At 36.5% G+C, this 25,621-nt stretch overlaps 5 protein-coding genes and 3 non-coding genes across 9 annotated transcripts; 5 read left to right on the forward strand and 3 right to left on the reverse strand.

The window, feature by feature from the left end:
• Positions 1-2,009: 2,009 nt before the first annotated feature.
• LOC137744086 (uncharacterized) lies at positions 2,010-3,475 on the reverse strand. Its single transcript, XM_068483949.1, has 2 exons — positions 3,118-3,475; positions 2,010-2,584 (listed from the first exon to the last, which is right to left on the reverse strand). Exons 1-2 carry the CDS (start codon positions 3,253-3,255, stop codon positions 2,441-2,443), a joined length of 282 nt encoding a protein of 93 aa, XP_068340050.1. The 5' UTR covers positions 3,256-3,475; the 3' UTR covers positions 2,010-2,440.
• A 3,457-nt stretch (positions 3,476-6,932) lies between these two features.
• Positions 6,933-10,666, forward strand: LOC137742494 (protein CONTINUOUS VASCULAR RING 1-like). Its single transcript, XM_068482378.1, has 7 exons — positions 6,933-7,233; positions 7,779-7,831; positions 8,474-8,583; positions 9,480-9,647; positions 9,735-9,832; positions 9,978-10,104; positions 10,300-10,666. The coding sequence occupies exons 1-7, from the start codon at positions 7,072-7,074 to the stop codon at positions 10,377-10,379; spliced, it is 798 nt and encodes a 265-aa protein (XP_068338479.1). The 5' UTR covers positions 6,933-7,071; the 3' UTR covers positions 10,380-10,666.
• A 1,692-nt stretch (positions 10,667-12,358) lies between these two features.
• Positions 12,359-12,456, forward strand: LOC137720378 (small nucleolar RNA Z43). The gene has a single exon (XR_011066507.1). It is a non-coding gene; the product is annotated as a small nucleolar RNA Z43 (small nucleolar RNA).
• A 370-nt stretch (positions 12,457-12,826) lies between these two features.
• LOC137720403 (small nucleolar RNA U83) lies at positions 12,827-12,908 on the forward strand. The gene has a single exon (XR_011066511.1). It is a non-coding gene; the product is annotated as a small nucleolar RNA U83 (small nucleolar RNA).
• Positions 12,909-12,987: 79 nt separating this feature from the next.
• On the forward strand, positions 12,988-13,076 carry LOC137720354 (small nucleolar RNA snR60/Z15/Z230/Z193/J17). Its single transcript, XR_011066500.1, has one exon. It is a non-coding gene; the product is annotated as a small nucleolar RNA snR60/Z15/Z230/Z193/J17 (small nucleolar RNA).
• Positions 13,077-16,107: 3,031 nt separating this feature from the next.
• Positions 16,108-18,634, forward strand: LOC137731960 (uncharacterized). Its single transcript, XM_068471234.1, has 3 exons — positions 16,108-17,423; positions 17,909-18,094; positions 18,179-18,634. The coding sequence occupies exons 1-3, from the start codon at positions 16,959-16,961 to the stop codon at positions 18,455-18,457; spliced, it is 930 nt and encodes a 309-aa protein (XP_068327335.1). The 5' UTR covers positions 16,108-16,958; the 3' UTR covers positions 18,458-18,634.
• Positions 18,635-18,655: 21 nt separating this feature from the next.
• Positions 18,656-21,314, reverse strand: LOC137731944 (chloroplast processing peptidase). 2 transcript variants are annotated; one of them, XM_068471214.1, is made up of 5 exons: positions 20,790-21,314; positions 19,784-19,921; positions 19,361-19,447; positions 19,151-19,218; positions 18,656-19,030 (listed from the first exon to the last, which is right to left on the reverse strand). In XM_068471214.1, exons 1-5 carry the CDS (start codon positions 21,276-21,278, stop codon positions 18,838-18,840), a joined length of 975 nt encoding a protein of 324 aa, XP_068327315.1. In that variant the 5' UTR covers positions 21,279-21,314; the 3' UTR covers positions 18,656-18,837. The 2 variants fall into 2 exon arrangements, with proteins under 2 accessions (XP_068327315.1, XP_068327323.1); XM_068471222.1 differs by having other exon boundaries at positions 18,828-19,046.
• Positions 21,315-21,809: 495 nt separating this feature from the next.
• Positions 21,810-24,793, reverse strand: LOC137731937 (pentatricopeptide repeat-containing protein At5g21222-like). Its single transcript, XM_068471203.1, has 4 exons — positions 24,650-24,793; positions 23,969-24,092; positions 22,778-23,674; positions 21,810-22,692 (listed from the first exon to the last, which is right to left on the reverse strand). The coding sequence occupies exons 2-4, from the start codon at positions 23,984-23,986 to the stop codon at positions 21,814-21,816; spliced, it is 1,794 nt and encodes a 597-aa protein (XP_068327304.1). The 5' UTR covers positions 23,987-24,092; positions 24,650-24,793; the 3' UTR covers positions 21,810-21,813.
• Between the last annotated feature and the right edge of the window lie 828 nt (positions 24,794-25,621).

A 25,621-nucleotide genomic window follows, 5' to 3' on the forward strand; every position in this document is an offset into this window, starting at 1 on the left:
TTGAATGTGCAAGACACTCTTTTTTTCTTCGTTCGGGTTGAAATCTTCGGCAAGGTTTTTATCAAGGCCCATTATGCACCCAATCCTCTATTTTTATGTACGTGCTCTCTTCTTAATGACTATCGTTTTTTTCCCCAAAAAAAAGAATGTAAGTAACGACCCAAATCTTATTGAAGCTAATTAAATAATGTAATAAAACAATCTTGTTATACAGTTGTAATTAACTATTTTTGTTTTAGTTTAGAAGTCAAGTTGTAATTACTTAGTTGTGATTAATATCTTACTTTTTTTTAATCAACTGTAATCTCTATATTCTTGTAACACTCATCATTTGTTAATAATTTGTGCTTCGACAAGTTTGTTTGCGATCGAGGTGAGAAGATTATTTCAGATAGTACGTAAGCAATGTTTGAGAGAGATATAGTTCAGAGAAACTGATTTTAGATGAAGCTGAGAAAGTAGTGAATGATACAGAGAAAATTGGTTTTAGACGAATTGATTAAGGAGGCATACATTTGCATAATTTGTTCAGAATATCAAACAAATATAGTGTATTTGAAGAATGAAAAGTTACAACTTACAAGATGAGCCCTTAACTTATGTACTAGTCATCATTAGTTAGTAAAAATCACTATACAAGCAAGGGTACATTTTTGCTCACTACCTTAAGGTCATCTTTAATTGAGAGGGCTAAAGGTTCAAAAGTAAAAAAATGACTTGATTTGTAGAAAAAATTCATTTCTAAATGATGGTTGTGCTATAATTCTATAGAGCTCATCAGGCCATTATTTGGCCAAATGGGCATTAGGCTGGCCAAATGTAGCCCTCCACTTAGGTCATCTCCAACCGAAGGTTCCAGAGGACCAGATGACTCGTGGGCCCCACGGAATATGAAAAGGCCAAAGGGTTGGCCATAAGCAGCCAGCCAGCCAGCCCGGGCTGGCCTAGAGGGCTGAGTATTCCTGTCGGTTATAACCGATAGGAATGCTTAAACAAAAATTTGAATCCAACGGCTAGCTTACTAGCCGTTGTATTCAATTTTTTTTTTCGGTTTTTTGGGCCTTTTTTTTTTAATTCTTAAAAATTCTAATTTTTTTCCCTATAAATACCTAAACCATTCATTAAATTTAAGTTCTAATTTTTTGGGTTTTTTGGGCCAGTTACCGTTATAGTTTTTAAATATAAGTTGTTGTAGTTTTTAAATTTAAATAATAAATTATGTTTGGTCCTTTGGCTTTCGGTTGGAGACGATTTTTTGTGACATGGCTAAAACAAGTCATATGGCCATTTGGCCCTCGGTTGGAGACAGATGCAAATATAGCCCTGTATTGTTAATTAAAATATTAATATCTTGAAAGCCAGAGGGTTAAAACGAGCCATCTGGCCAGCCCTTGGTTGGAGATGGCCTTAGTCTCTTTTTTGGGGCCCCTCATACCTCGGAAATAATACAGTCACTTAAATCAAATATTTTAAACATACTTAAATGTAGGGTGTATTATTCTAACCATCCTCAAGTGTTGGTAATGATCACTATCTTATTTATCATCGTTGAGTGAATTTAAACTTTGAGATTTGTGTCTATTCACTATACAGATTTCGAAATCTAAACTCATTTGATGATGAGAAATAGGATGATGAGTATTACCATTATTTGAAGGTGATGAGTAAAAATATTCCATACAAACAAGCCACCAAAGTCTATGCATGTGCTATACAATATATATAAAATAAATAAAAATAGTCTCTAATGAAAAAGCACTTTAGAAACCACTTCTATGTTATTTACCGCATTTGTTATTTAGAAGCCACTTTTCTTTATAAGCGTTTTACTTGAAGCACTTCATTAATTAAAAGCAAGTCAATTTTTTTTAGTAAAATTCTAAATGCTTTAAAAACGCTTATAACTTTTTCTACCAATATCATCACAAACATTTTTAATTTTTAATTATCTAAAAGTATTTTTAACAACTCTAAAACACTTCAACGAATTAGCCAAACCAGGAGACAAATTAAGTTTTAAAATCGTGAACCTCTAATCCAATATTTGACTCAACCAACCAGAGGCATCTAACGTACATCCAACAGTGTCTTTTTATATGACTTGGCTAGTTGGACTGGGTGCAAATTGCAATGCCTTTCTTGGCGGTACCGCTAGCTATAATTCAACTCTCAATAGTGCATTATGCAACTTGGGTCGGTATTTGTAAACATATACTCATACAACCACAGATTAAAAAAACAAACTATTAACAAAGAAAAAAAGGAGATAGGAATTACAAAGAGACACTCCTCGGAATTACAAAGAGACACTCCTCAACTACTTCACTACCATTTTATACAAAAACTCCTCTCTCTCTCTCTCTCTCTCTCTCTCTCTCTCTCTCTCTCTCTCTCTCTATATATATATATATATATATATAGTGAAAGTGGTGGAAATAATTCAAGAAGAGGCAGCCTTGAAGACAAGGAAATTGAGGGTCTCCAGAGCAAAATATATGAAAGTTCCAGGTGAATGAGTGAAGAAACAACCGAAGTTAGAACCCACCACACACTGCCACCCACTCCCATACATCTTGTCAAATTCCTGAAGACGCAAATATCATTAAATAAAAAAAAATTAATGAAAATGGTTTAAAAATTTTGAATTTTAATTATAAAGATAAAATAAAAAGTACTATAATTGATTTTTTAATGTAAAAATGTGATTTTTTATTAAAACGAAAAGTACCGAGATGTTTTCGTTAAAATTTCTTTAAATAAAAAGGAAAAAAAAATTAACTATTATTGTAAAATGAACAAAGATTCGACTTATTTTAGGGAAAGGAATCATCTCCCGATCTCTTCCATCTAATTCATCAAGTTCTGAAATTCAGACCATTAAAATTTGATTCAACGGTAACAAACATGATTTACTTTAAAAGTTATAACAACTTTAATCGATAAATCAAATTTTAATGGTTCGGATCTTCAGACTTGATTGATTAGGAAAAAGAAATCTGAAGATTGTCTATTTCCTTATTTTAGCTATATTTTCTTAATTGATTTTCAAGTAAAATTGAAAAACGAAATAGGTATCTAACCAACCCTAAGAAAAATCAGTAATCGCGAAGTATATACCTTCTTGATGTGGGCGGCTATGGATTTGCAATCAAAAACGTCATGGAGATCAAGGGCTTGAGAAGCACAAGCCATGGCTTGCATCTGCATCTTTTCTGGCATGTCTGCTTCCCTTATCGTAGCTTTCCCTTCCAGCATCTTTCTTCTTTTCCGCTTCTTTCTCTCTACCTTTAGAATCCCAGATAGATAGTTATATAGATTCCTTTGTGCAAGCTAGTGCTTCCACGAATGTTAGAAACTAATTATATGAAACTCAAGAATCTATTGGCTGGCTGCGATTGCGGAGCACAAGTCATAGGGTCCGAGATTGACTAATTTTGTGCGCCCGAAGTCAGGAGAAGTTTCAAGCTGGCACGTAGCTCAACTTTTTTGTACACCTTTTTGTTTGTTTCCACTTCCTTCCCAATCCAACTATTTTTCCGTCCATCTAAATTTTCTTGATTGATTATTCCTCCAATTATTCGTTTACAACTTCTAGGCTCTAATCTCCACTTGATCATAGAGTCGTGGATGTAGAGAAATACTTTTATGCCCTTCAATCATGACCGCGGTGATATTCAGCAGCGGATTCAGCAAAAATTATTCAGAGGATCATGTGTAAAAAATTTACTGGACATATAATAACTCAAAAATTAAACTATAGTTCTATCGTTTATAATTTGTAGAACAAATAATAATACAAGTTATAATTGTTCACGACATGTTTTCATCGTATTTGAAAAAGCTGCATTATAACTTCATTTTCAATGAAAAAACATTGCTCTCAATTAAACCACCACGCTATCATTCAACCATTGATCTTACATTCGGTTACACGATGAACTTTTCACAATAATAAGGCAACTTCTCTTTGAGGCATTTTATCAAGTTGTTGGAGGGCTTATATGAAGGGCAACTCCAACCTTCAAAATAGCAGCATTCAAGTCATCCATAGAGATTCACCGAAATTCGGAGTGTCAGTTGACCCTTTTGTCTCTGGTAGTATCACACATAAATTACGAATTAGATGTCACGATAATAGTACTACATGTTAATCATGCATTCTTATGTACTTCTTTCAGTTATCTAACTTCTTAAAAAGTATGCACTGAAATCCTTATCTGTTAAATGCTTAGCCATTAATCTTTTACCGCACATTCAATCTTTCATTTACGTATTTCGTGGCCAGTCCATTCTAGAACTTTCACTCAAAATCAATTGTTATATGATTTAAACATGGTAATACGATCGCCTTCTAATGTTGCCAATTATTGGTTCACCTCAAAGAGGTGGAGTAATGTTATGTTGTCATGTGTGGAAGAACTACAGTTTACAGGACGGTCTGTCATCTAGCACCACTTACGTGCAAGGCTCTGGTAGAAAGGGCGGTCACTACCAACCTAATCGGCGGAAACTAACCATGATTTCGCCTTGGACTGTGACTTCATCCACATCCATTTCAAGCCTGCAGCCTGCATCTCTTACATATTAAGAAATCTCCATTGGGCCAATGGTGCTAGTTTCATGTCCAAAATCCTCCTTTCTAGGGTTTCTCTTTTCTGGCCTTTTATTTTGGGCCTCATTTCTGAACATGTTTTTTATTTGAGAATTTTTTTTAAGTGTCCGGTATTCTACGTGTCATAATACAAGTAAATAACACAGTAAAATATATAATTTTCTTTACTTTTGTATTATGTCATGTAGAGTACGACTGAATACCCGACACCTGGAAAAGTCTCTCAACGAGGAGGGATTTTCAATACCAAGAAGAAAAGTATAACTAGATGAATAAGGGGTCATTTGGAAATGCTTATGTATAATGTATATGTTTACGTAACACTTTTACGAAATGAGAAATTAGGTTCGCATCCCTCTTTTCACTGCTTCATTGATTAAAACCCTATTCCTTTTCAATTTTTGATCAAGGTCCTTGGGTATTAATATCTTTAATTATTTCAATAATAGATATTTTTTATTTTTAAATATATTCCCTTAGTGTTAAAAATGTTACAATTAGTATATTTATATTTATGACTAAATTTTATATTTTTATTTTTAGTTTGTACCCATTTTTAATTTGCAAACCTTTTTTAATTTGTGCCAATTTTCTTTTCAGTTTTAATTTGTACCCATATATTAATTTCTTTTTGTGCCCATATTTTTTAAAGTTTTATTTGTATTTGTGTCCATGTGTTTACCGTCACGTGACATTGTATAATTAATCAAAGATAGAAAAATTACATATGGTATATTTATGTTTTATGGCTAAACTTTGTATCATATATTTATATTTTTAGTTTGTACCAACTTTTAATTTGCAACTAAAATTTGTAGTATTTTCTTTTTAGTTTTATTTGTACCCATGTATTAATTTCTTTTTGCACCCATATATTTTAAAATTCATTTGTACTCATAATTTTTTAATCTTTTATTTGGACCCTAATTTATTTATAATGTACCCATTCTTCTTTATTAATGTACCACTTTGTTATATGTGAAATGTACCAATTTTTTTAACACTATGGATATATTCTTTTGCCATTTATTATTTCTTATTGTTACATAGTTTTTATCCATTTATTCAATCAAAATGTTTGAATATTTTTTATTGTAGCCGTTTATAATACTATTATAATGAGGGATTTTAAATTTATAGGATTATAAATCTCATAAAATATCAAACAATTAATGTCAAAACTATAAAAATATAAATATTAATAGTAATATAATGAGGTGTACAAAGTAAAGGGACTTTGATCAAACTTTAAATACCATTAAGGTTTTAGTCAAAGAGTGTTAGGAACTAGGGACCACATCCAAAGTATCCCTTTACGAAAAAACAGTTTGTTGCTTGACACAACTAAATAGATGCTTTTACACCATTAAAAATGCTTTTGATATTCGGTAGAGTGTTTGGTGTTAGTATTGCTAGCTTAGTTGATGATGACCAATTATGTTATATGATGTTAAAAATTCAACACACAAACTTTCAAACATACTTTTCAACTGCTTTAGACTTTAAAACATGTAGCAATCACAAGAAAATAAGATGACCAAGTCGATGTCCCAAGCCAAGTTATGTCTTTCCTTCCTCTACCAAAAAAACCAAATTAAGTTCATTTATTTTTGCTTCCCTTTGTTCTTGTACTAATGACATCCCCTATAAGATAAGATTAATTTGGAAAAGTTATTTATACATCTACATTGAGCTCCACTTTAATTTAATTGTAGAAGCGGAAGTGTCAAACTCATAATGTTAAAATTGGCAACACATAGTGAATATGTCATTTCACGTGAACTACACATATTTTTTTATTTGTACAAAAGTGAGTTTTCAACTGTTTTTTTTTAGACGTTAATAATACCACCATAAATTTGACATCTTCTTTACGCTCTTATCAATTTTCAAGTTAAACTCATCATCTACTCATCCCCTCCACTTAGGAGTCCAACTTGAGATTTAATTTCAAAGACCATCCAAATTACACTCCTAATTAAGAATTGTGTATGTATATATAGTAGAGATTCAACAACTCTCTTATCTCAATACTTCATTACCAAAAAAGAAAACCAAATTGAGGGGCAAAAATGCTGCCATCCAATCATCTGAATACACAGCCCATCAAACATCAATATACAGAAAATTTTGAGAAACAAAGTGAGATTACGCATTAATTAATCCGCCCATTTTTTAATTAGCTGTACAAACAAATTCCTTGAAGTACTCGCCTAATTAGAGAAAAAGGATTAACTATTTTATTCCTTCAAAATCCTCACCCAATTAAAAAATTAATTAAATTAATTAATAAAAACAAAAAAAATTGAAATGCCAGAAATACAAAGGAAGCAAAACGAGGATCAGGAGAGCTTCTCTCTAATCAGAGTCCTTCGCTCATCTGGAATTTCACTGGCAAAAAAGGGCCCCGCGTTGCGGCGTTGGAACGGCGCCGTATATCAATTTGGGGTCTGCTGGTGATGGGCGATGAGAAGTCGTCGTCATCGATTGTAATGGCGAGCAGAGACAGAGAACCGCGAGACCGTGAGCTTCTCATTCCCGTGGCGGACTCCGGCGACGAGGATGCATCGTCCAAACCCTCCTCTTCGTCTTCCTCCTCCTCCCACCACACCGGCCGCGAGGTGATTTTAGATTGCTGTTTTATGGGCCTAGGGTTTAGCTTTCTGTTTCAAATTTCATTGCTTTATGTTATGTTTGGTTGCTGAGAAAATGGAGGAAAATTCGAGGGAAATTCTGAAATTCTTTCATAGGTTGCGAATTGAAGTTAGTGTGTTTGTGTTAATTGTGATTCATGGGTTGATTCTTGTGATTAAATTTCTAATTTTGTGTTTGACTTAGTTTGATGTACTGTTTCATGAGACTAATGCAGAAGCAAACTCAGATTTGGGTCTTGGTTTGTTTGTCAAATTTTCATCAGTTAATTTGGACTTGAAATGTGCTAATTGGTTCGAAATTTTGGTATGAGTACGACTTTATTTCTATCCTCCAGCTTCCAAGTAATTGATAGTGGTATATCTAGACATTTCGATAAGAAATTGGGTGACACATAAGTTTGTTATTTTTTATGGCCTAAATTGCCACATAAGTTTGCCCACGTTTAGTGCGTTTGTGCGTTTTTTCTTAATCTTCAGTAAAATCGTTCTGATTTCTAATTATGTCTGTGCAGACGTTTTCCAAAGTTGTTAGAAGTTGGGCATCAAAAAAGTTCATGACAGGATGGTGAATATTTCTTTCTTGTGGCTCCTATTTTCGTTCAAATCACGTGCATATGCTATTGCATTTGAACCTGTGTGTAAACCATCAATTCTATGTTGTGGGGAGGGTAAATTTCTTTAATGATCAAAATGTGACGTTAGTTTTTTGCACCTGTACAAGTTCTTGGATTTCTGATTACTGTTAAGATTTAGTTCTCAAGGTACTTTTTAAGTTTATTAGCTTGAGCCATGAGGTATTCTGAAGGATGGAATGCTTTGGTAGTGATACGAATTTAAACTTAGATTGTTGGCATGTATCTATAATCTATTTTTCCCTCTTTCTGAAAGTAGAAGTATATCATTTGTTTGAGCTCTAGGAGTTTTGTTACAGGCAAAGTAATAGTTGGATAAGATAGAGAACTACCCTCTCGCATGAATTCAAGAAATGCACAACTTAGCTTCTTATAAGTTTTAGACTGAGACCATTTCATGGAAATTTATGCTCATCATGTATGTTTTGATTTATCTTGGTGCATCCATTTGATGCAGTAGTAATGAGATCATATATATTATATCATACTAGCTTTGCTGTCAACATTTTCTTTGTTCAAGATTGCTTTTTTCTCGTATAAATTATGTTGGCTGCTCACTATTTGTTCTTTTACAGTGTGATCCTATTTCCAATAGCGATCACTTTCTATATCACATGGTGGTTCATTCACTTTGTGGATGGCTTCTTCTCTCCGATCTATGCTCAACTTGGAATCAACATTTTTGGTAAGTAGTATTCAGAAATGTACTCCCTTTATCCCCATTATTTCGTTGTTATTATTCGAACTTGCATTAGTTATTTGGTAATTGGATAAATGACAGTTCATATCCTTTAGATAAATGAAAACAAGATGCTGTGAAGCTAGAGTTTGACTTTCTTTAACTTGCATGCTTTATTGTCCTATTCTTAGAAACAGGTGCTTAATTGCCCTGGTGATCATATATCAGATCTAGAGTATGTAAGCAAAGGAATCAAAGGATGTTGCCATATGATGTAGGACAATAAGAAGGGATGGGAATAAAAGAGAAATCCAGACTAATTCTGGCCTTTGGCATCACAACAAAGGTGTATTGGAATCACCTCAGAAGAGAAGTTAGGAAAAATCTGGCATCACACCAGAATATTCCTTGGATTCACTCCAAGTCAACATGTGCTTCACACGCAAGCAGAAATTCCAGAACTTTTCACTAAATCTGATTTTAAAAGCTTTCAAAGTAGATCCTTTTATGGGCTAATTGGTACATGAATTTGGAAAGATCCACATGAATATACTTAGGAATTCTAAGGACTAATTTATGACACATTGTATTAATCTTGTAACATAGAGAGTACATGTGTAAAGACTAACTTATAACCCGCAGAGTACGTGGAAACTGCATTTATTACATAAGAAACTAGGACTCTAATGTGTTAACTTGGCTCCTGCATCGCATATGGTATGGTCAATGTTGGAGTTTGACAAAAAAATATACCCCTAATGCACCATATGACACACAACACGCTTTTTTCAGATTCATTATATGATGCCTAGTTTACAGTCAACACATCCTTTTTCAGTGATTCTGTTTTGGTTTGGTTTTACAATGTATAATTGACCTTTCAACTTCCATATACATGTTAGGTCTTGGATTTGTAACTTCCATAACATTCATATTTCTCGTTGGGGTGTTCATGTCATCATGGTTGGGTGCATCTGTCCTGGGCCTTGGTGAGTGGTTTATCAAAAGAATGCCGTTTGTTCGTCATATCTACAATGCCTCCAAGCAGATTAGTTCTGCCATATCCCCAGGTGAGCTCTATAGAAATTTTCATCCTCTTTGTTTGAATGAATGAATTACGTGGGGCCAATCTTTAATCTTTAGCTCTATAATTTCAGATCAAAACACACAAGCCTTCAAGGAAGTGGCCATAATAAGGCATCCACGTATTGGTGAATATGCATTCGGGTTCATCACTTCATCCGTTGTCCTACAGGTATGGTAATAATTTTTCATTGTAAAAAACGTGAACTTAACGGATGAAATGATGTTGTGCAGCTTGTGCTTTTAAACATAATTGGTTTTTCAGACTGTTTGTAACGGTGACTTTATTTCTCCTTGGCTCCAAAATTATTTTGCAGAGTTATTCTGGAGATGAGGAGTTGTGCTGTGTTTATGTTCCCACGAACCATCTTTACATTGGTGATGTGTTCCTGGTCAACACCAAGGATGTTATCAGACCAAATTTATCCGTACGGGAGGGAATTGGTGAGTAAGCTTATATTATTCAACTTCATATAGAAATAAAGCGGCAGGGATTAATAGACTTGAGCCCTTAGCTTGAATTTACCTACCACATCCGAAAAGTGAAAGGTTAAAATAGAGAGGAAAATAGTTGCTTTATCTCCATGAAGTTGTACTTACCATTGATGCAGTATCTTATTTGTTTATTTTTTAATGCAGAAATCGTTGTGTCTGGAGGCATGTCAATGCCCCAGATCCTGTCAACGGTTGATTCGCGGATCATGCCAGTGGAAAGATGAGGGAAGGCGTTAGATTTAGCTAAGTTGCTTCTTTAATTTGTTTACCTTCTTTGGTTCTTGAATGTCATCAGACTGGCCTTGCAATCAATGTGGTGCTATATTATCAGGTCTTAGATTCTGGTGACATTTGTAACATCGGTTTTTTTCGGGTCAAATTTGTAACATCGGTTGTGATGTTAGAATGTAGAAATGTTAGTGTTTCTGTGTTTGCTTGAAATATAGCTTGATGGATTAAGTGAGGCATATTATAGCCTTTTATTTATTTATTTTTACATTTCATATTTAAAGGCTAATTTATAGCCATTTTCTTTTTAATTTAAAACTCTTGATTCTTGTCATACTAAAGCAATGTTGTAGGTTGAAACGGCAGGTTCTTTGGTTTGTTAAGGAAACTTGATCATTGCTGTGCTACTATATATAACGGGTCACGGTACGTATAATCGAGGACGGACTCAGCCAAACCAAGATAAAATTTTGTTGTAGGGGCTTCGAGTGGTTGTATTTACCCGCGCTCTTGAAATTTAGTGTTCGATTTCCCCAAACTCCCAATCTAGTTTGTGTCAAGAAAGAAAGTTGGTCTGATTTGGTGTAATGGTTAACCAAGAAACAACTCATTGATGGATTCTCGGGCAAAATCGATGGATATCACTTGGAATTTATGATAAAATGGCATGTTTACGTAACCGTAATGAAAATATGATGAATTGAATTGAGGGGGAGTTGGAATGAACAGAAGTTAGAATCGGATTCCTATTGAAACTGTTTACTTAAATGTTCTGAAATCGGAATAGAAATGACACTAATTTTATAAAGCTGTTTACTAATTAAGCAGAATCAGAATATAAACCAGTATGATTACTAAAATGCCCTTGTCCCAAATCAAATATTTTATGTACTTTTTTAAATAAAATTTGATATAATATATAATAGTAAGAAAAAAAAATTAAGTTGCTTTTTTATTTCATAGACACTAAAATGCTTTTGTTTTTTTTATTTATTTATAAATTTAAGTATTTATTTTAATATTTAAATTTTATCACTCAAGTTGTAGTTTCTTCTCTTCGGCATATGCATGGAATTGTGCATAATGTGAATGAGCATAGAAATAAATAAAAAGTAAGGAGTTGTGCATAATTTAACTAGGGTTAATGGGTTTATAAAGGATAGTCTTAGAAATAAAAAAAGTAATCGAGGGCATAATAGGAGGAGCAAATGCATTCTCGATTCCCTCACCCTCCCAAAATTCAATTACCACATCCATAGAAGGAGTCTAATTCCTCCAATCCTGGGAATTGAAATTCATTTTTTATGTGGGTCCCACACACTTTTGATTCATCCCAATTTTAATAAACACAAGTATAATCCGTAATCAGAATTAGATTCTTTATTTTCATTCCAATTACAGGTTTGTAAACACGCCTTACAGCAAAAAATACTTTTTGAGCATAAGCACTTCCAAAAAATAGCCGCCCAAAACGGCCCTAAGATGGTGGTATATACTTCTTATTTTCATCAACTGCCGTCCATGCCCATGAACTCAGTGAAAATAAAAATCCTTTCAAAAACTCATTCAGGTATGGGCCTTTTCTGTTGTAAGGGCTTTATCATGGGCTGGCCTGATGTGGATCAGTTGATGTTAGAGCCCAACTTCATCTGTCACAGGATGAGGCGCATGTTATAACCATACACCCACATGTAGCGTACAATAGTCCCAACTCAAAAGCCCTACCCATACGCAAAACCCTAGCCCCCAAAGCCTCCGCCACACCTCTTTATAAACCCGCGAACTCTTCCACCCAAAACACACAAAAATATGAATGTCTACTCGGCCGCTTAGGGTTTCCAGCTCCTCTGCAATTAGGGTTTCCAACTTTCCAGCTCCTCTGCAGTTAGGGTTTTCAACTATTTCCATCGCCATCACCATCGCCATTTATTTTCTATTTTGTTTCCAATTTCTGTAGCTTTGAATTCAAATTTTGGGGCAATGACGATTCATTGATATAAGGTCTCGTTCGTCGTAACGGCCGTAAAGGCCTTGCCGACCATCCTGCTATATCACCACCCATATTCTGAGTCCCTCTCATTCCAAATCTTAAAAAATTAATATCTTTTGTTCTTGATTTTCTCCAAATTAGGGTTTAATTATAGCTAATCTCCTTTTGTTATAAAAAAACATCTGTTTTTTGTGATTCTTTTTAGGTCAGCCGATGATTAAATTAAATATTTAGACAAGCATATGTCTGAATTTCTCTATGTGGAACAACCTAATCTTCTCTATGAGGCTGATCAAAGTCTTTTTCCAAATTTTAGGAAGATGAAATTTTTAATCTTTTTATTTTGTTTGAATTTTTTCTGGGCATCTTCTTTGTTGGTTTTGGATTTATGAAAATACCCACCAAATTATTTCCCAGAAAAGAAATGAACAGGGTTTAGGATTTGAGCTCGGCTGCCAATGATGATAGTACGGTTTTCGTGTAATTTATGACAATTTGTGATTACATATATACCTACTGCCTTCCTTCTGAGGCTGATCTCTTTTTCGAAAATAATAACATCCGTTTTTATGAATTTAGCGTAGATTATTTTATCGTTTGTCAATTATGAACAGTAGGGTCGCGTGATGATTTGACGCATAGTTCAACTGAATCTCTGTGATTAAGCAAATTTCATGTCTTTCGCTCCTATCTGACGACCCTTGTGATTGTTTCTCTAGTTTTGAATTTAAACTTGATATTTGTGTCAAAATTGCGCTTATTTTTTCATCCAGTCAATTTTTCCCTTTTGTTTTTGCCCTGTTTGCCGAGTGTGGATACGGATTATGCAAATGTTCTCTGATCAATAACATTCAGAAATTGCTTATCGTGGGATGAAAGTGGAGGAATAGTTGCAGGCGGGGGCGGGAGTTGCACGATTTCCTGGTTGATTTATTGATTGTGCACCCCCTGTCGTCCTCCTGCAACTATCCCACGTTTTGTTAAATCCCTGAGATTATCATGGTACCAATTGCCATTGTTGTGCGTTGTCCTTCATCATTGTGCTCTCATTTGTTTGTTGTGTTCTTTTAATTGTATTTGTGAATGCAAGCATGTCTGAGATTGTTGGTGCCGGTATTGTTTACTACTAAATTTTAATCCATTTCTTCTGTGTGGAATGCTTATCTGATCCCTCCCAAGGCGGAATTGGGTTGACCTATGGCAGTTAGATTGATGCTGTATCTTGCAACATCAACATTGCTTAATTGTTTGGAATTTGTTTTCTCGAGTATCTCACACTACCTATGGCAGCATCAATCGTTATTCCAAGATGTTTATGTTTTGGTCTCTCGTCGTAGTGGCCTCTTTGGCCTTGCCGACTACTGTGATATTGCATCAATTGTCCGAGTCCATGAAACCTTTAAGCATATGCAGTTCGTCGAGCAGTGTTTCTAAGTTTTTGTGGTATTGGCATTTTTGTATTTTGTTTCTTGCAGGTGTCACGTTTGTGATGTTTGTTGAACGAGTCTCGTGGTGATCGGGGCACTCCGGGCATTCGAAAGGACTTGCAGCAACGAAGCACACATGAGTTTGTAGCTGGATATGCCATTGTATGAGGTTGAGTAGCATAGATGGTATTTGTTGGTAGTGCTCACGATTGTAGGCTTATTGTCCACCTAAATTGAAATTTATGGTTAATAAAGTTGTCTTTTGCACATGTGACTGGCTGCTGCTGGTAGCACCACATTATAGTGTTATTTGTGTTTCAAAGTGACGAGTCTTTGTTTTGATTTTAACATCAGTTTTGTCTCGCTTTGCCTTATGAAACTGGCTTTTGTTAAAGAACCTTTAGGGTCATTTAACTTGCAAGGCATGTGTACTCACTTTGCACTTGAAATGTACTCATTACAACAATAAGGAAACATGATCAACCTATTTCAAGATTTCCTTCTAATCGAAATTGGCCTAACCATAAGTTTCACCCATCAAAAAATAATTTAGATTAGTTGCACAAAATATAATCTAAAAAAAAATCATTAAGTTGAGCGAAAATTGTGCACAACATGTAAATAAATAATCCACTCGACACAATTTCATTATCGTTCATTTTTCCGAAGAGGGTTTTAGTAACTTGCAAGCCATATGTAATGGCTTGAAACTTTGCACTTGAAAAATACTCATTACAACAGAAAGGAAACATATTTCAAGATATCTTTCTAATCGAAATTGGCCTAGTTTCACCCATCAAAAAATAATTTCAAATTAGTTGCACAAAATATAATCTAAAAAAAATCATTAAGCTATCTTGTCCAAAAAAACTTCCTCAACCAAAAAAAAATCATCGAAAGCAAATGTTCACAGTTTGCATCCAAAAGTTTTACATTGTTGCTTGGAATTTTTCTATTGATTGAATAATTTATTTTAAACAATTGTCCTAACTCATGCGTCTAGGCTAGAGGAAAAAAAATATACAAAAAGTAAAGGTCTAAAATATCCTTGAATTTAACAATTCTTTAACGATATGGAATGAAGTGGAATCACAAGAGTTGAAAATATTAATTTAAGGGACAAAGTGAGATAAAATTAGTTTCGAGAGATAAATTGAGACAAACTAACAATTTTAGAGGACATTTCTATTAATAGGCTAAAACTTAAAACCAAAATATCCTCATATTTTATCCATCTACCAAAATATTTTATCATTGATGGAATTTCATGATGGACATGTAGTAACAGTAAGGAAGTCTCTCCCCTCTTTGAGCAACTTGCATACACACTTACACAACCATATGTGGACCAGGAGGATCTTCGTCGGATCCTCTTATGAGGATTTTGAAAATTCTCTAATCATATTCGTTTATCGTATATCGTGCGGTCAGAAATCATTGTAAATTTTTTTTTATTTAAAATTAAATGTAAACAGTACCTGACAAAAACCGATCGCATGATGTATGATGAAACGCATGTCATTGGAGGATCCGGCAAGTGTCATCTCTCATATGTGGATAAAAATCTCACACGTTTTATTCGCACGTAATATTATTGATACACAGCTATGCAATCAATGGTAGATAAAAAACTAATACGTTTTATAGACATGAAATGTTACCAAGGCTTATTCATGCAGGCCGTCCTCTCTCTTGCGTAAGTTCAAAGTCAATTGTAATGAATTTTGAACCAAACTCATCTAATGCATATTTCGGAGTGGTGAAAATGTTACGAAGTATGAATTTGTAAAATCTTTAACCAAAATTGTAACACGATGACTAGTGAGGATCATCAATCACGGCAAGTGGTCTTCGTATAACTTGGAATTCTAAGTCAGTTTACAAAATCACGGATGATCTTTTGGTATAAAGTTATGAGATGAGGTGTGCCACGCATTTAGTCTTTCTGAACCTCATAAAGATTAGTCTTTAGGAGTGTAAAATACCTCAGACTTCGAAATAAAAGGACAAATGAGGATATAGACGTCGCAAAGTAACGGCGTCAATCAGTACCAGCCACTCGGACAGCGTCACCTCGTGCGCGCCAAACGTAACACTGTCACAAAACTAACCCCGTCAAAAATTCACATGGTTAACGCGGGTAACTAGAGTAACGGACGACTAAAAAACTGCCGACACTTAATTCCCGAACCTGCAGCTTCGGCACCTCTGAACCTAAATCCAAACCTCGCTGTATCTAAGATAACGTTCCTCTGGCTCCTTCCACCCCAACTCCGTCTGTATCTCTCACTCTCTGACCAACAAAAGTATGTGGTTATTCAACTTGTTCTGCGGTAGTGGTAGTGCTCTGCTTTACTCAGTGTGCCCACTTCACTAAAACGCCACTCTCTAGAGAGAGAGAGAGAGAGAGAGAGAGGGGAGAAGCACACCGAAAGTCCCTTTAGATCCCTCCTCAGTTTCTGAACCCCTCGAAGGCACAAACTTTTCTGTTCATTTTCTGCTCTTTCGTCTTATTTCTAATTCTGCCATTTCAGTCTGTTTTTTCCACCAACCCGGTTGAATTCCGAGCAACCTGACGAAAACCCAGATCAAATTTCATTAAAAGGTTTTGAATTTCCATCTGGGCGTAATCGAATTCAGTTTCTTAGCTGAAGGATACTAGTTTTCTGTTTAATTTGATCAAGTTTGCTATTCGTCTTCTTTCCAATTCTGGTAATTTCGTTTTGCTTTAATTAAAACCCAAATCAAGTTTCCGATTAGCTTCCAAATTTCCACCTGGGTTCAATCAAATTTAACATTTTCCACCAAAATCTCTGTTTTTTCTGAGCCAAAAGGCCTACTTTTTCTGTTCCATTTGCTCAGTTGTTCTTCATCTTCTTACCAATTCTGGCATTTTTCTCAGCTTTAGCCGTGCCGTTTATTTAAAACCCAATCAATTCACAAAACCCAAATCAAATTTCCAATAAAGTTTCAAAATTCCCAGCTGGGTCTGATTCATCATCTTTCACCAGTTCTGGCATTCTCATCTGTTTAATCAAAATCCAAGCAATCTCACAAAACCAAAATCAAATTACCAAAAAAGCTTCAAAGTTTCCAACAGCGTTCTAAGCAAAATCAGTATCTTCACACATTAAATACTGCACACCCCCACAGTAATTATGATGCACGCGAAATCCGACTCAGACGTGACGAGTCTATCCCCATCACCACCCAGATCACCCAAGCGCCCGGTGTACTACGTTCAAAGCCCCTCCAGGGACTCCAACGATGGCGATAAATCCTCCACAATGCAGGCCACCCCCGCCTTCAACAGTCCCATGGAGTCCCCCTCCCACCCCTCCTACGGCCACCACTCCCGGGCCTCCTCCGCCAGTCGGGTCTCGGGCCCTTTCCGGTCCTCCAATTCGGGCCAGAAGGGTGCCCGGAAGCGCAACGACAAGGGGTGGCCGGAGTGCAATGTGATCGAGGAGGATGGAGATTATGGAGGGCTTTATGGGAATAAAGGGATTCCGAGAAGGTGCCAGATTTGTGTTGCTCTGTTCGGATTTGTTGTGATTTTCTCTGTTTTTTGCTTAATTCTTTGGGGAGCTAGCAGGCCGAACAGAGCAAGGGTTGCTGTTAAGGTATGTTGGGTTGATTATTTTAATGATTTTTGGGTAAAGTAATCTTTTGGGAATGTGTGTTATTAGTTAGGTTAGTGAACTTGGAACCTGGCAAGTACTAGTGAACTCTCCCCGTTGGGGTTCTTTTACGTTGTATATTTTCTTGTGTTTATCTCACTCAGCATTCCACGGAAGACGATTGAGATAGGAATAGATTTAGAGATATATACACAAAGAAAAATATTCTCTCAATTTAGAGAGATAACTAAAGTTTTTATTAGGAAATTATTTCCGCGCAACCTTTTTCTTCTCGTGTGCACAACTGTTTATTTGTACCTTGATTTATTTAATTCAGAGGTCAAAATCAAATACGGGCGGGCATGAAGAGAAAAGGGATGTGCCGAGATCACTTTTATTTTTCTTTTGCTGATTTTACTGTCTAATGGTAACTACTTATGTTTCAAATAATCTTCAATTTAAGTGTTTTCAAAACCCTTTTCCTACAGAGCTTGGCAGTCCATAATTTTTATTTCGGGGAAGGATCGGACATGACTGGTGTGCCTACAAAGATGCTGACAATGAACTGTTCAGTGAGGATGACTGTGTACAACCCTGCTACGTTCTTCGGTATCCATGTCAGCTCCACGCCGATTAAACTGATGTATTCAGAGATTGCAGTTGCAACTGGTCAGGTAAGAATTCATACAATTTGGGTGTGATTTGAGAACCTGCGCCTTTCTTCACCTTGTGCTTATTGGTTGCAAATTCGGATGCAGTTGAAGAAATACTACCAACCAAGAAAGAGCTACCGGAACGTGACTGTGAACCTCCAAGGGATCAAGGTTCCTTTATACGGGGCTGGGGCAAGCTTAGCAGTATCTGATAACAACGGAGGAGTTCCCATGATGCTGGTGTTTGAAGTCCGGTCGCGAGGGAATGTGGTGGGGAAGCTGGTGAGATCAAAGCACCGAAGGCACGTATCTTGCACCATGGAAATCGGCTCTCATATTAGCACACCCATCAAGTTAAAAACGAGTTCATGTACTTATAAATGAGCACTGAAGGCAAACCTCTCCGTCTTGTTTGCGCAGTTTCTTCATGGAACGAGCACATATTACAGTTATAATGGTTATCGGAGTGTGATGGAAGTTAAATTATATGACTGTTGGATCGACGATATCCATCTTATATGACAGTTGATAAGTTAAAAGAATTTTGCTTTTTGTGTCCAAGTTATTCGTTTATGCATTTTGAAATGAGAATAAGTTACGTAAATCAAGCGTCGATTTACAATGTAACACTAATTATAATGAACTAGGGCCTTCCAAAAATTTGCCCGTAAGCGTGTTTCTTTATAACAGAGATGTTACATGAGATCCAAAGCAAAAAATGAAACAATTTTATGTGACCAGCCAGAAGAAACTTCGTAGGGTTACTAATTCAATGATACACCTTCATTTAGCTGAGACGCTGGAATGCCTTCCAGACCTTCCTTTAGCTGAGACGTTGGAATACTCTCCGGCTTATCAGCAGCACAGCCGGTCTCATGAACTGTGGCACCGATCCTCTTTGGTGGCCAATACCGAAACAGGGATCTTCCTAAAATATTCTTGGTTGGCAATGGACCCCTAAACATTTTCAAAACTTGAACAAGCAATCAACAGGAGGAACTAAAAGATAAGAGGTAAATCAAAGGTCTTAAAACTAACATATCTCGCAATTCTGCACTTGGGTTTTAGAAACATTACCATATGTGCGAGTCGTAGCTGTTGTTTCGATTGTCACCCATCACGAAAACTGAGTTCTCTGGCACACGCTGTGCAACATAAACACAGAAGAAAAAGATGCAAAGGTTACATTCTTTTATAAAAGATCTAAAACATGGAAACCACCATACCACCTCAAATAAATGAAAAAAAAAGGTATGGGTACATAAAATGTCGTAACATATTTCTTACAATAGGAGTCATATTATATGCAGGTGGTTCAAGGATGAATTTTTCATTTCTCTCCACTCCATTTACTATGAGCTTCCCATTGCGCACCTGCAATCAGCCATAATTTTTTGTAGTTATGTTCCTAAAATTTAGGTATCAACAACGACAGATAAAAGACAACTTTCTAGACAGACATACAGAAACCGTCACTGTATTATTATAAATCTACTAACTTTCAAAGCAAATCGGAATTAAATTTGCATATCTAGATTGTCATAGCACTCGTTCTCGACAAAATCTTAATTTAGATTTCTCGTCATACAGTAGGGAATGTAAAGTATACTGGTCTCATAAACCTCTTGGTTGACATAGGGATGTAATTAAATAGCAAGAAAACAGAAAGTACCACCACCATATTATGACATGCGAAAATGCCAGTCTCACCTCTACAGTATCACCTTCCTTGGCAACAATTCGTTTAATGAAGACATCGTCCTCAGTATATCCTACTTGCTGGAGGACTGGTGGACTTTTAAAGATAACTACATCATTCGCACATGGCTTTCTGAGATAATATGAAACCTGACAATTTTAAGCAGAACATACGTTATCATTGATGATCAAACAAAATCACATACTCGTTGGATATCCCACATCGGTGAGTGAAAGAAGAAAGAAAGAGTTGAAGTATGATCACCCCACTCTAACTAATACCGAGGCCTTTCTGTGATAAAACCCCACACTTGATGGATTGGGCAGGTGGTAATTATCAAGTTGGGGACACTATCAGTGTTGTTGGAGTGGGGCCCTTGGCCTGTCGACCAAAAAAATCAAACAATTCAAGTGCACACAAATCTGATCAATCTAGCTTGACATTAGCTTAATGAGAAATCTGTCACTCTGTATAAAATGCCTTACCACTATCTTCTCAATTGCCTATGTGCCCTGGAAGCTTTTTTTCTTGCTAAACCTCGTGCCCCTGAAAGTTTAACCCTCATCTGTCATCCGCTTCTTTATCATCCTTCTTATGTAACCTCACCCTCTCAAAATTGCATATCAAGAAAATGGTAACTCTGTTTTTCCCCAGGTAGTACAAGGCCCCTGAAAGTTTAACCCTCATCTGTCATCCCCTTCTTTATCATCCTTCTTATGTAACCTCACCCTCTCAAACATTGCATATCAAGAAAATGGTAACTCCGTTTTTCCCCGGGTACTACAAGACCGATGCATAAACTGGTCATCCAAATTCAATGACTCCATCCAAATTCTAATTTCTGAAATCCGAATTGTAATCACTAATTAAGTTCAAACACAAGCTTCATCTAAAAATGTAGCTAAGTAGCAATGTTGCCATTACAATTCAGACTTCTAAAGCGAAATCAATAGGTTTAAAAAGAAACCATACAGCCATAAGCAATACATTCACCAGAAAAATAAATAAAAATCTGACCTTTTCTGCTACAATTCCATCTCCCACATCCAAAGTAGGATACATTGACAACGAAGGAATGAACCTCGGCTCAGCTATGAAACTCCGAAACGCCAGGGACACTGCAATCGCCGCAAACACCGTTTTTGCATCGCCGGTAGTGATACTGACCCATTCCGGAAAAGTCCCACTCTTCTTCTCCACCTGCTCATCATCCCCTCCGCCATCACCACCGCCTCCTCCGCCACCATCACCACCCCCACTGCCCAAAACCGCCTTCGTTTCCTCGCCGGAGTCCTCCAGAGCATTGCAAGAAAGTTTTCTGAGATGGGTTTTACAATTTGGGAGCTTAAATCGTCGAAAGTTAAGGGCTTTGAAGTTGGTTTTTGAAATTGGGTGGAGATTGAGGACTTTGAAATTAGGGATTTGGATTGGGGTGGATGAATGGGTAGGGTTGAAGTTAGGGTTTTGGAGGTAAGTTGATGGAGGGAAGACGTGTAGAGAGAGCATCTCGCTTTGTTTCAAAGCTAGCTACTCATTCAAACCAATCTCTACAGATTTCGTAGCTTTTGGGTATTCTTCTTCTTCTTTTTATTTTTATTTTTTGTTTTGAGTGTGGAAAATTTTGATCCTGCAACTTGTACATAATTGGCTCCTTGTTTGTTGGTCCTACGGGGGTGTAAAACGAGTTTTTGACCTCAACTAGTACTGTTCGGAGATACCCTAAGTTCGTACCCGTTATTTTTAGGTTTGTTACATAGGTTAGTTTGTTTTTTGTAGTAGCTTCTGTCTGTTTAGATATCCAGATGTAGATTTTTTTGCCTTGAATTATGAACACATATGGTATATGTTACACATCCCATGTAGCAAATTACACAATTTCAGAACAAATTCATCAGCAACACCAGTAGGAATGGAAGTATAACACAATCAGCAGCTCTGATTAGCAAAAGAATCATCCCCACTCTTGAATTCAAGAATCAGAACCAAGGAATCCTCCTGATCACTGATCACCGCGACCGCCTTTGTTTCCTCGTTTATATATTTACACCACCGGACATGTATGTACGAAATGCCTGAACATCCCAACTTGACACTGAAACTGCCTTCTACATACAATCAGTGGTTGCTGGACTCTAAGCACGGACGATGTAGTTTGCGTAAGACACATGGTTTTGGTAGCACTGTGCTGCATACTTTCAGCTGAAAACTCAAACCCTCTCACAAGCATATGACCTCGTATGTTGGCAGCAGAACCGCCGTTATCAGAAACTACTACTCCAGGTATCTGCAAAACATTAGGATAAGAAGTACTTAAGTTTTGTTTCCTACTAATGATCTCCAAGCTCTGATCAGGTATCTTGTCCCTCCTATTTTCTTTGTCCGAATCATTTAAGACTCTCATGGCTTCAGTCACTAAACCTATCGCACGCCAAGCTTCAGCCACGAGCTGGATAGTCCTCTTAGTAGGATGAACTCCCTTCTCTTCCATTATATTGAGTAAATCTTCTGCTAGCCATGGATGCCTAGCTTCTCCATATCCCCATATAAGGGTCTCAAAAGTTTTCAAGTTCGGGGTGATTCCCATTTCGCACATTTTCTCATAGACACTCCAAGCATGCTCCATTTTTCCAGCGGTGCACCACCCGCTTATGATGGTCGTGAAGATTACAACATTTGGGTGCACGCCATATTTTCCCATGGATGTCATAAGTGACTCGGCCTTCTCAGGCTCACCGGCACGCACATAGCCTTTTGCAAGAATGCTGAATGCATGGATGTCAGGTTCTATGTCGGATTTTATCATGTCATTGAAGACCTCCTGGCATTTTTCCATGAGTCCTGCTGAGCTCCATCCATCCATTATGGTGCTAAATGTTATTACATCTGGTTTTATTCCAAATTCTTCCATCGACGTTAGTACCTGTGAAGTTAAGCTCTTTATGTAAGTAAAATTTCTGTGAGAAAGTGAGGAACTGAGTGCTAAAGAATCAAGGGTAAAAACTCACCTCGTCAACTCCATCAGTATCGGTAATGTCCAGAAATCCCTTGATAAGAGAGTTAAAAACAACAAGATTCGGCTGCACACCAAGATCCTTCATTCTGTATACAAACCTCAAGGCATCTGTCATGCTACCTTCTTTACAGTAGCCATTTGCAATGATGCCACAAGTTCGCTCATTGGGGTTAACTTTGTTGTTCTGCATCTCGAACATCAGCCTTTCAGCCATACATGTCTCTCCATTCTCGGCATAAGCCCTTGCCAATGTGTTGTAAGTGACTACATCGGGTTGAATACCAGATGCAACCATCTTATACACCACATTCCAGGCTTGATTCATTTTCCCCTCGCTACACCAGGCTCTAACAATAATATTATACGTCCTGTCATTCGGTTTTGTATTCTCATCCTGCAACATAAGTTCTAGCAGTTTTAAAGCTTCTTCAGGCTTACCGACAATTCCATACCCTTTGATAAGAGTGTTAAAAGTGCTGGTTGTCGGCTTACATCCACTCTCCTCCATTTTCTGAAAGATTTTCATGGCATCGTCGATATTTCCAGACTCAGAGGAAGCATTGATCATGGCATTAAAAAGTATTGAATCGGGCTTCATACCATTCTCCTCCACTTGAGAGAGGAGCGAGGGAATAGACTTGAAACGCCTCAGGCGCGTCAAGGCAGCTACAAGAGTTGTGTACGTTATAAGAGTTGGCCTGTGTCCTTCTTCTGCTAGACTCTTGAAAACGGAATGGGCCTCATGAGGCTTCCTTTTTGCAATCAAAGCATTCATCAATTTCGTTCTTGAACGAACAACTTGGCAACTACTCTTGCCCAAACATACAAGGCAGCGGGATTGGATCCCTGCATCTCCCGGAGTTGATCCCTTCTTGCGCGACTGTGGCTCCTAGGAAGTTCACATTGATCAGAATTAGACCATTTACCATGTTTAATTAACCACACACACGCATAAACTACACCTAATGTACATCAACAAAGGTTTACGAAAGAACAACGCATTGTCAGCCTAATTAGTAGTGCAGATTAAGGAAGAAACAGAATGTACATTGATTGAACCATAAACTTACATAAGCTGCAACATATCAAGCAAACATACTACATTCAAGCAAACTGACTACTAAGCTAATACGATATGATACCGCGAGTAAAGATGGTTCGTTGCCTCCAACGGAATCGTTACCTCTTGCCGTCTACCCATGAGCTGAGCCCCTAACAGCACCAAACTCTCCCAGTTCTTTTCTCCACTGCTTCCTCAATTTCGCAACTTCCTTGATCAAATTCAGATTTTGACTTCCAGTCCATACCTGTAAAGGCCAAGTTTAAGGCATGAACATTCACTGTATCAGAAATTTCCATAGCTTTTGAGACATCCACTATCTAATCCATATACCACTGCTGGCATCCACTGAAGGCTGGGAAGAGGGAACAGTAACCAAAAATCCAGGCAACAAGAACCATTTTCATGAAATGAAAGTCCGAAATTCGAAATCTCAAAGGCAACAGGCTTGTAGTTCAGTTGATTAAGAACATTTATTTCTGTAACGACGTCTCAAGTTCAATTTCCGCTCCCAATAACGCTTAAACATAAAATAAAATAAACCCTATAAATCCAACAAAAGAAAAACAAAAATGGGGAAAAGAATCCAGCCCAAACATCCAAACCCACATCTTTCAAATATTTATGCAATTAAAAGGGTTTCTGAAAACCATCATAGTTATCATAACCAATGCTTAAGGACATTAATAGTACAATTTGAGCTCTCCACACAGCAATTAAGTAAAACTCAAAGCTACAAACTTTAAAACAAAAAAAATTAAACATATATTAGAAATCCAATTAAGTTAATAATTAAGCATTTACCTATTGAGCTGACAGTGGCAGAGGTTGGAGAGGGAGGTGGAGCTGCATGGTTGGCTGCTAAATGTGCATGTAAGCCTGTGTAAAAGTGGAAGGGCTGGAATTGTAGTCTAGCGGTGTGTGTGTTGTGTTGTGGCTTCCACTGGAGATTCTTATCCACAAATATTAGTGAGAAATTCTGGATAAAATTTTGAGGATCTTAAAGCATGGACAAATATATTAGAAATTTATAATTTATTTATTTAGTGGTTGAAATTACAAGGACCACAATATTATCTTCCTTTCGTAGTTTTTTCTTTTTCTTTTTGGACATTATTTTGTACCACTTGAGTTGAAACCTACGTGGTCATTTTTCATTGTCTATTTTCTAAGACCTCCTCCTTGTCTGCAAGATTTTTAGGGGAAGAGAGATTGATTGACGCTTAACTCAAGTATCCCCATCTAACTCTTAACAAATATCAAATCAAAATCAATACCTATAACCAAAGAGAAGAGGTGAAAGCTTACTTATCTAGGTTGTGTGCGCCATTTTTCTCGTTAATTGGAGTAGTTTAGAGTATCATATTATTGTTCACTACCATTAAAATGGCTTGTAGTAATTTAGACAAGAATGTGAAGTTAGACTAGAGTATCAAACTTTTAACAACATATATTATTTTTCTCGGTGTTCCGTGTCAAAAGTACTCGTATACTCTTACAGTCTTACTATGTAAGTTGCTCTCTTAGACCATCCCCAATCCTTGGGCTAAAACCTAACATTTTTAGCCCATAAAGTTTAGGTTTTAGCTTAGAAACAGTTTTTTTGCTCCAATCCTTTTGGCCTAAATTTTTTAGCCTAAGATTATTAAACAATAAATTTAGGTTAATTTTTTCTTTTAAAGTAATTTTTTTTTTAAAATTATGTACACTATCATAATTTAATTTCATATAAATATTAAAAAATTACTACATTTCGGTGAATTTTGAGTTAAATAA

The sequence above is a fragment of the Pyrus communis genome, chromosome 1, assembly GCF_963583255.1.
Source record: "Pyrus communis chromosome 1, drPyrComm1.1, whole genome shotgun sequence".
NCBI classification, from domain to species: domain Eukaryota; kingdom Viridiplantae; phylum Streptophyta; class Magnoliopsida; order Rosales; family Rosaceae; genus Pyrus; species Pyrus communis.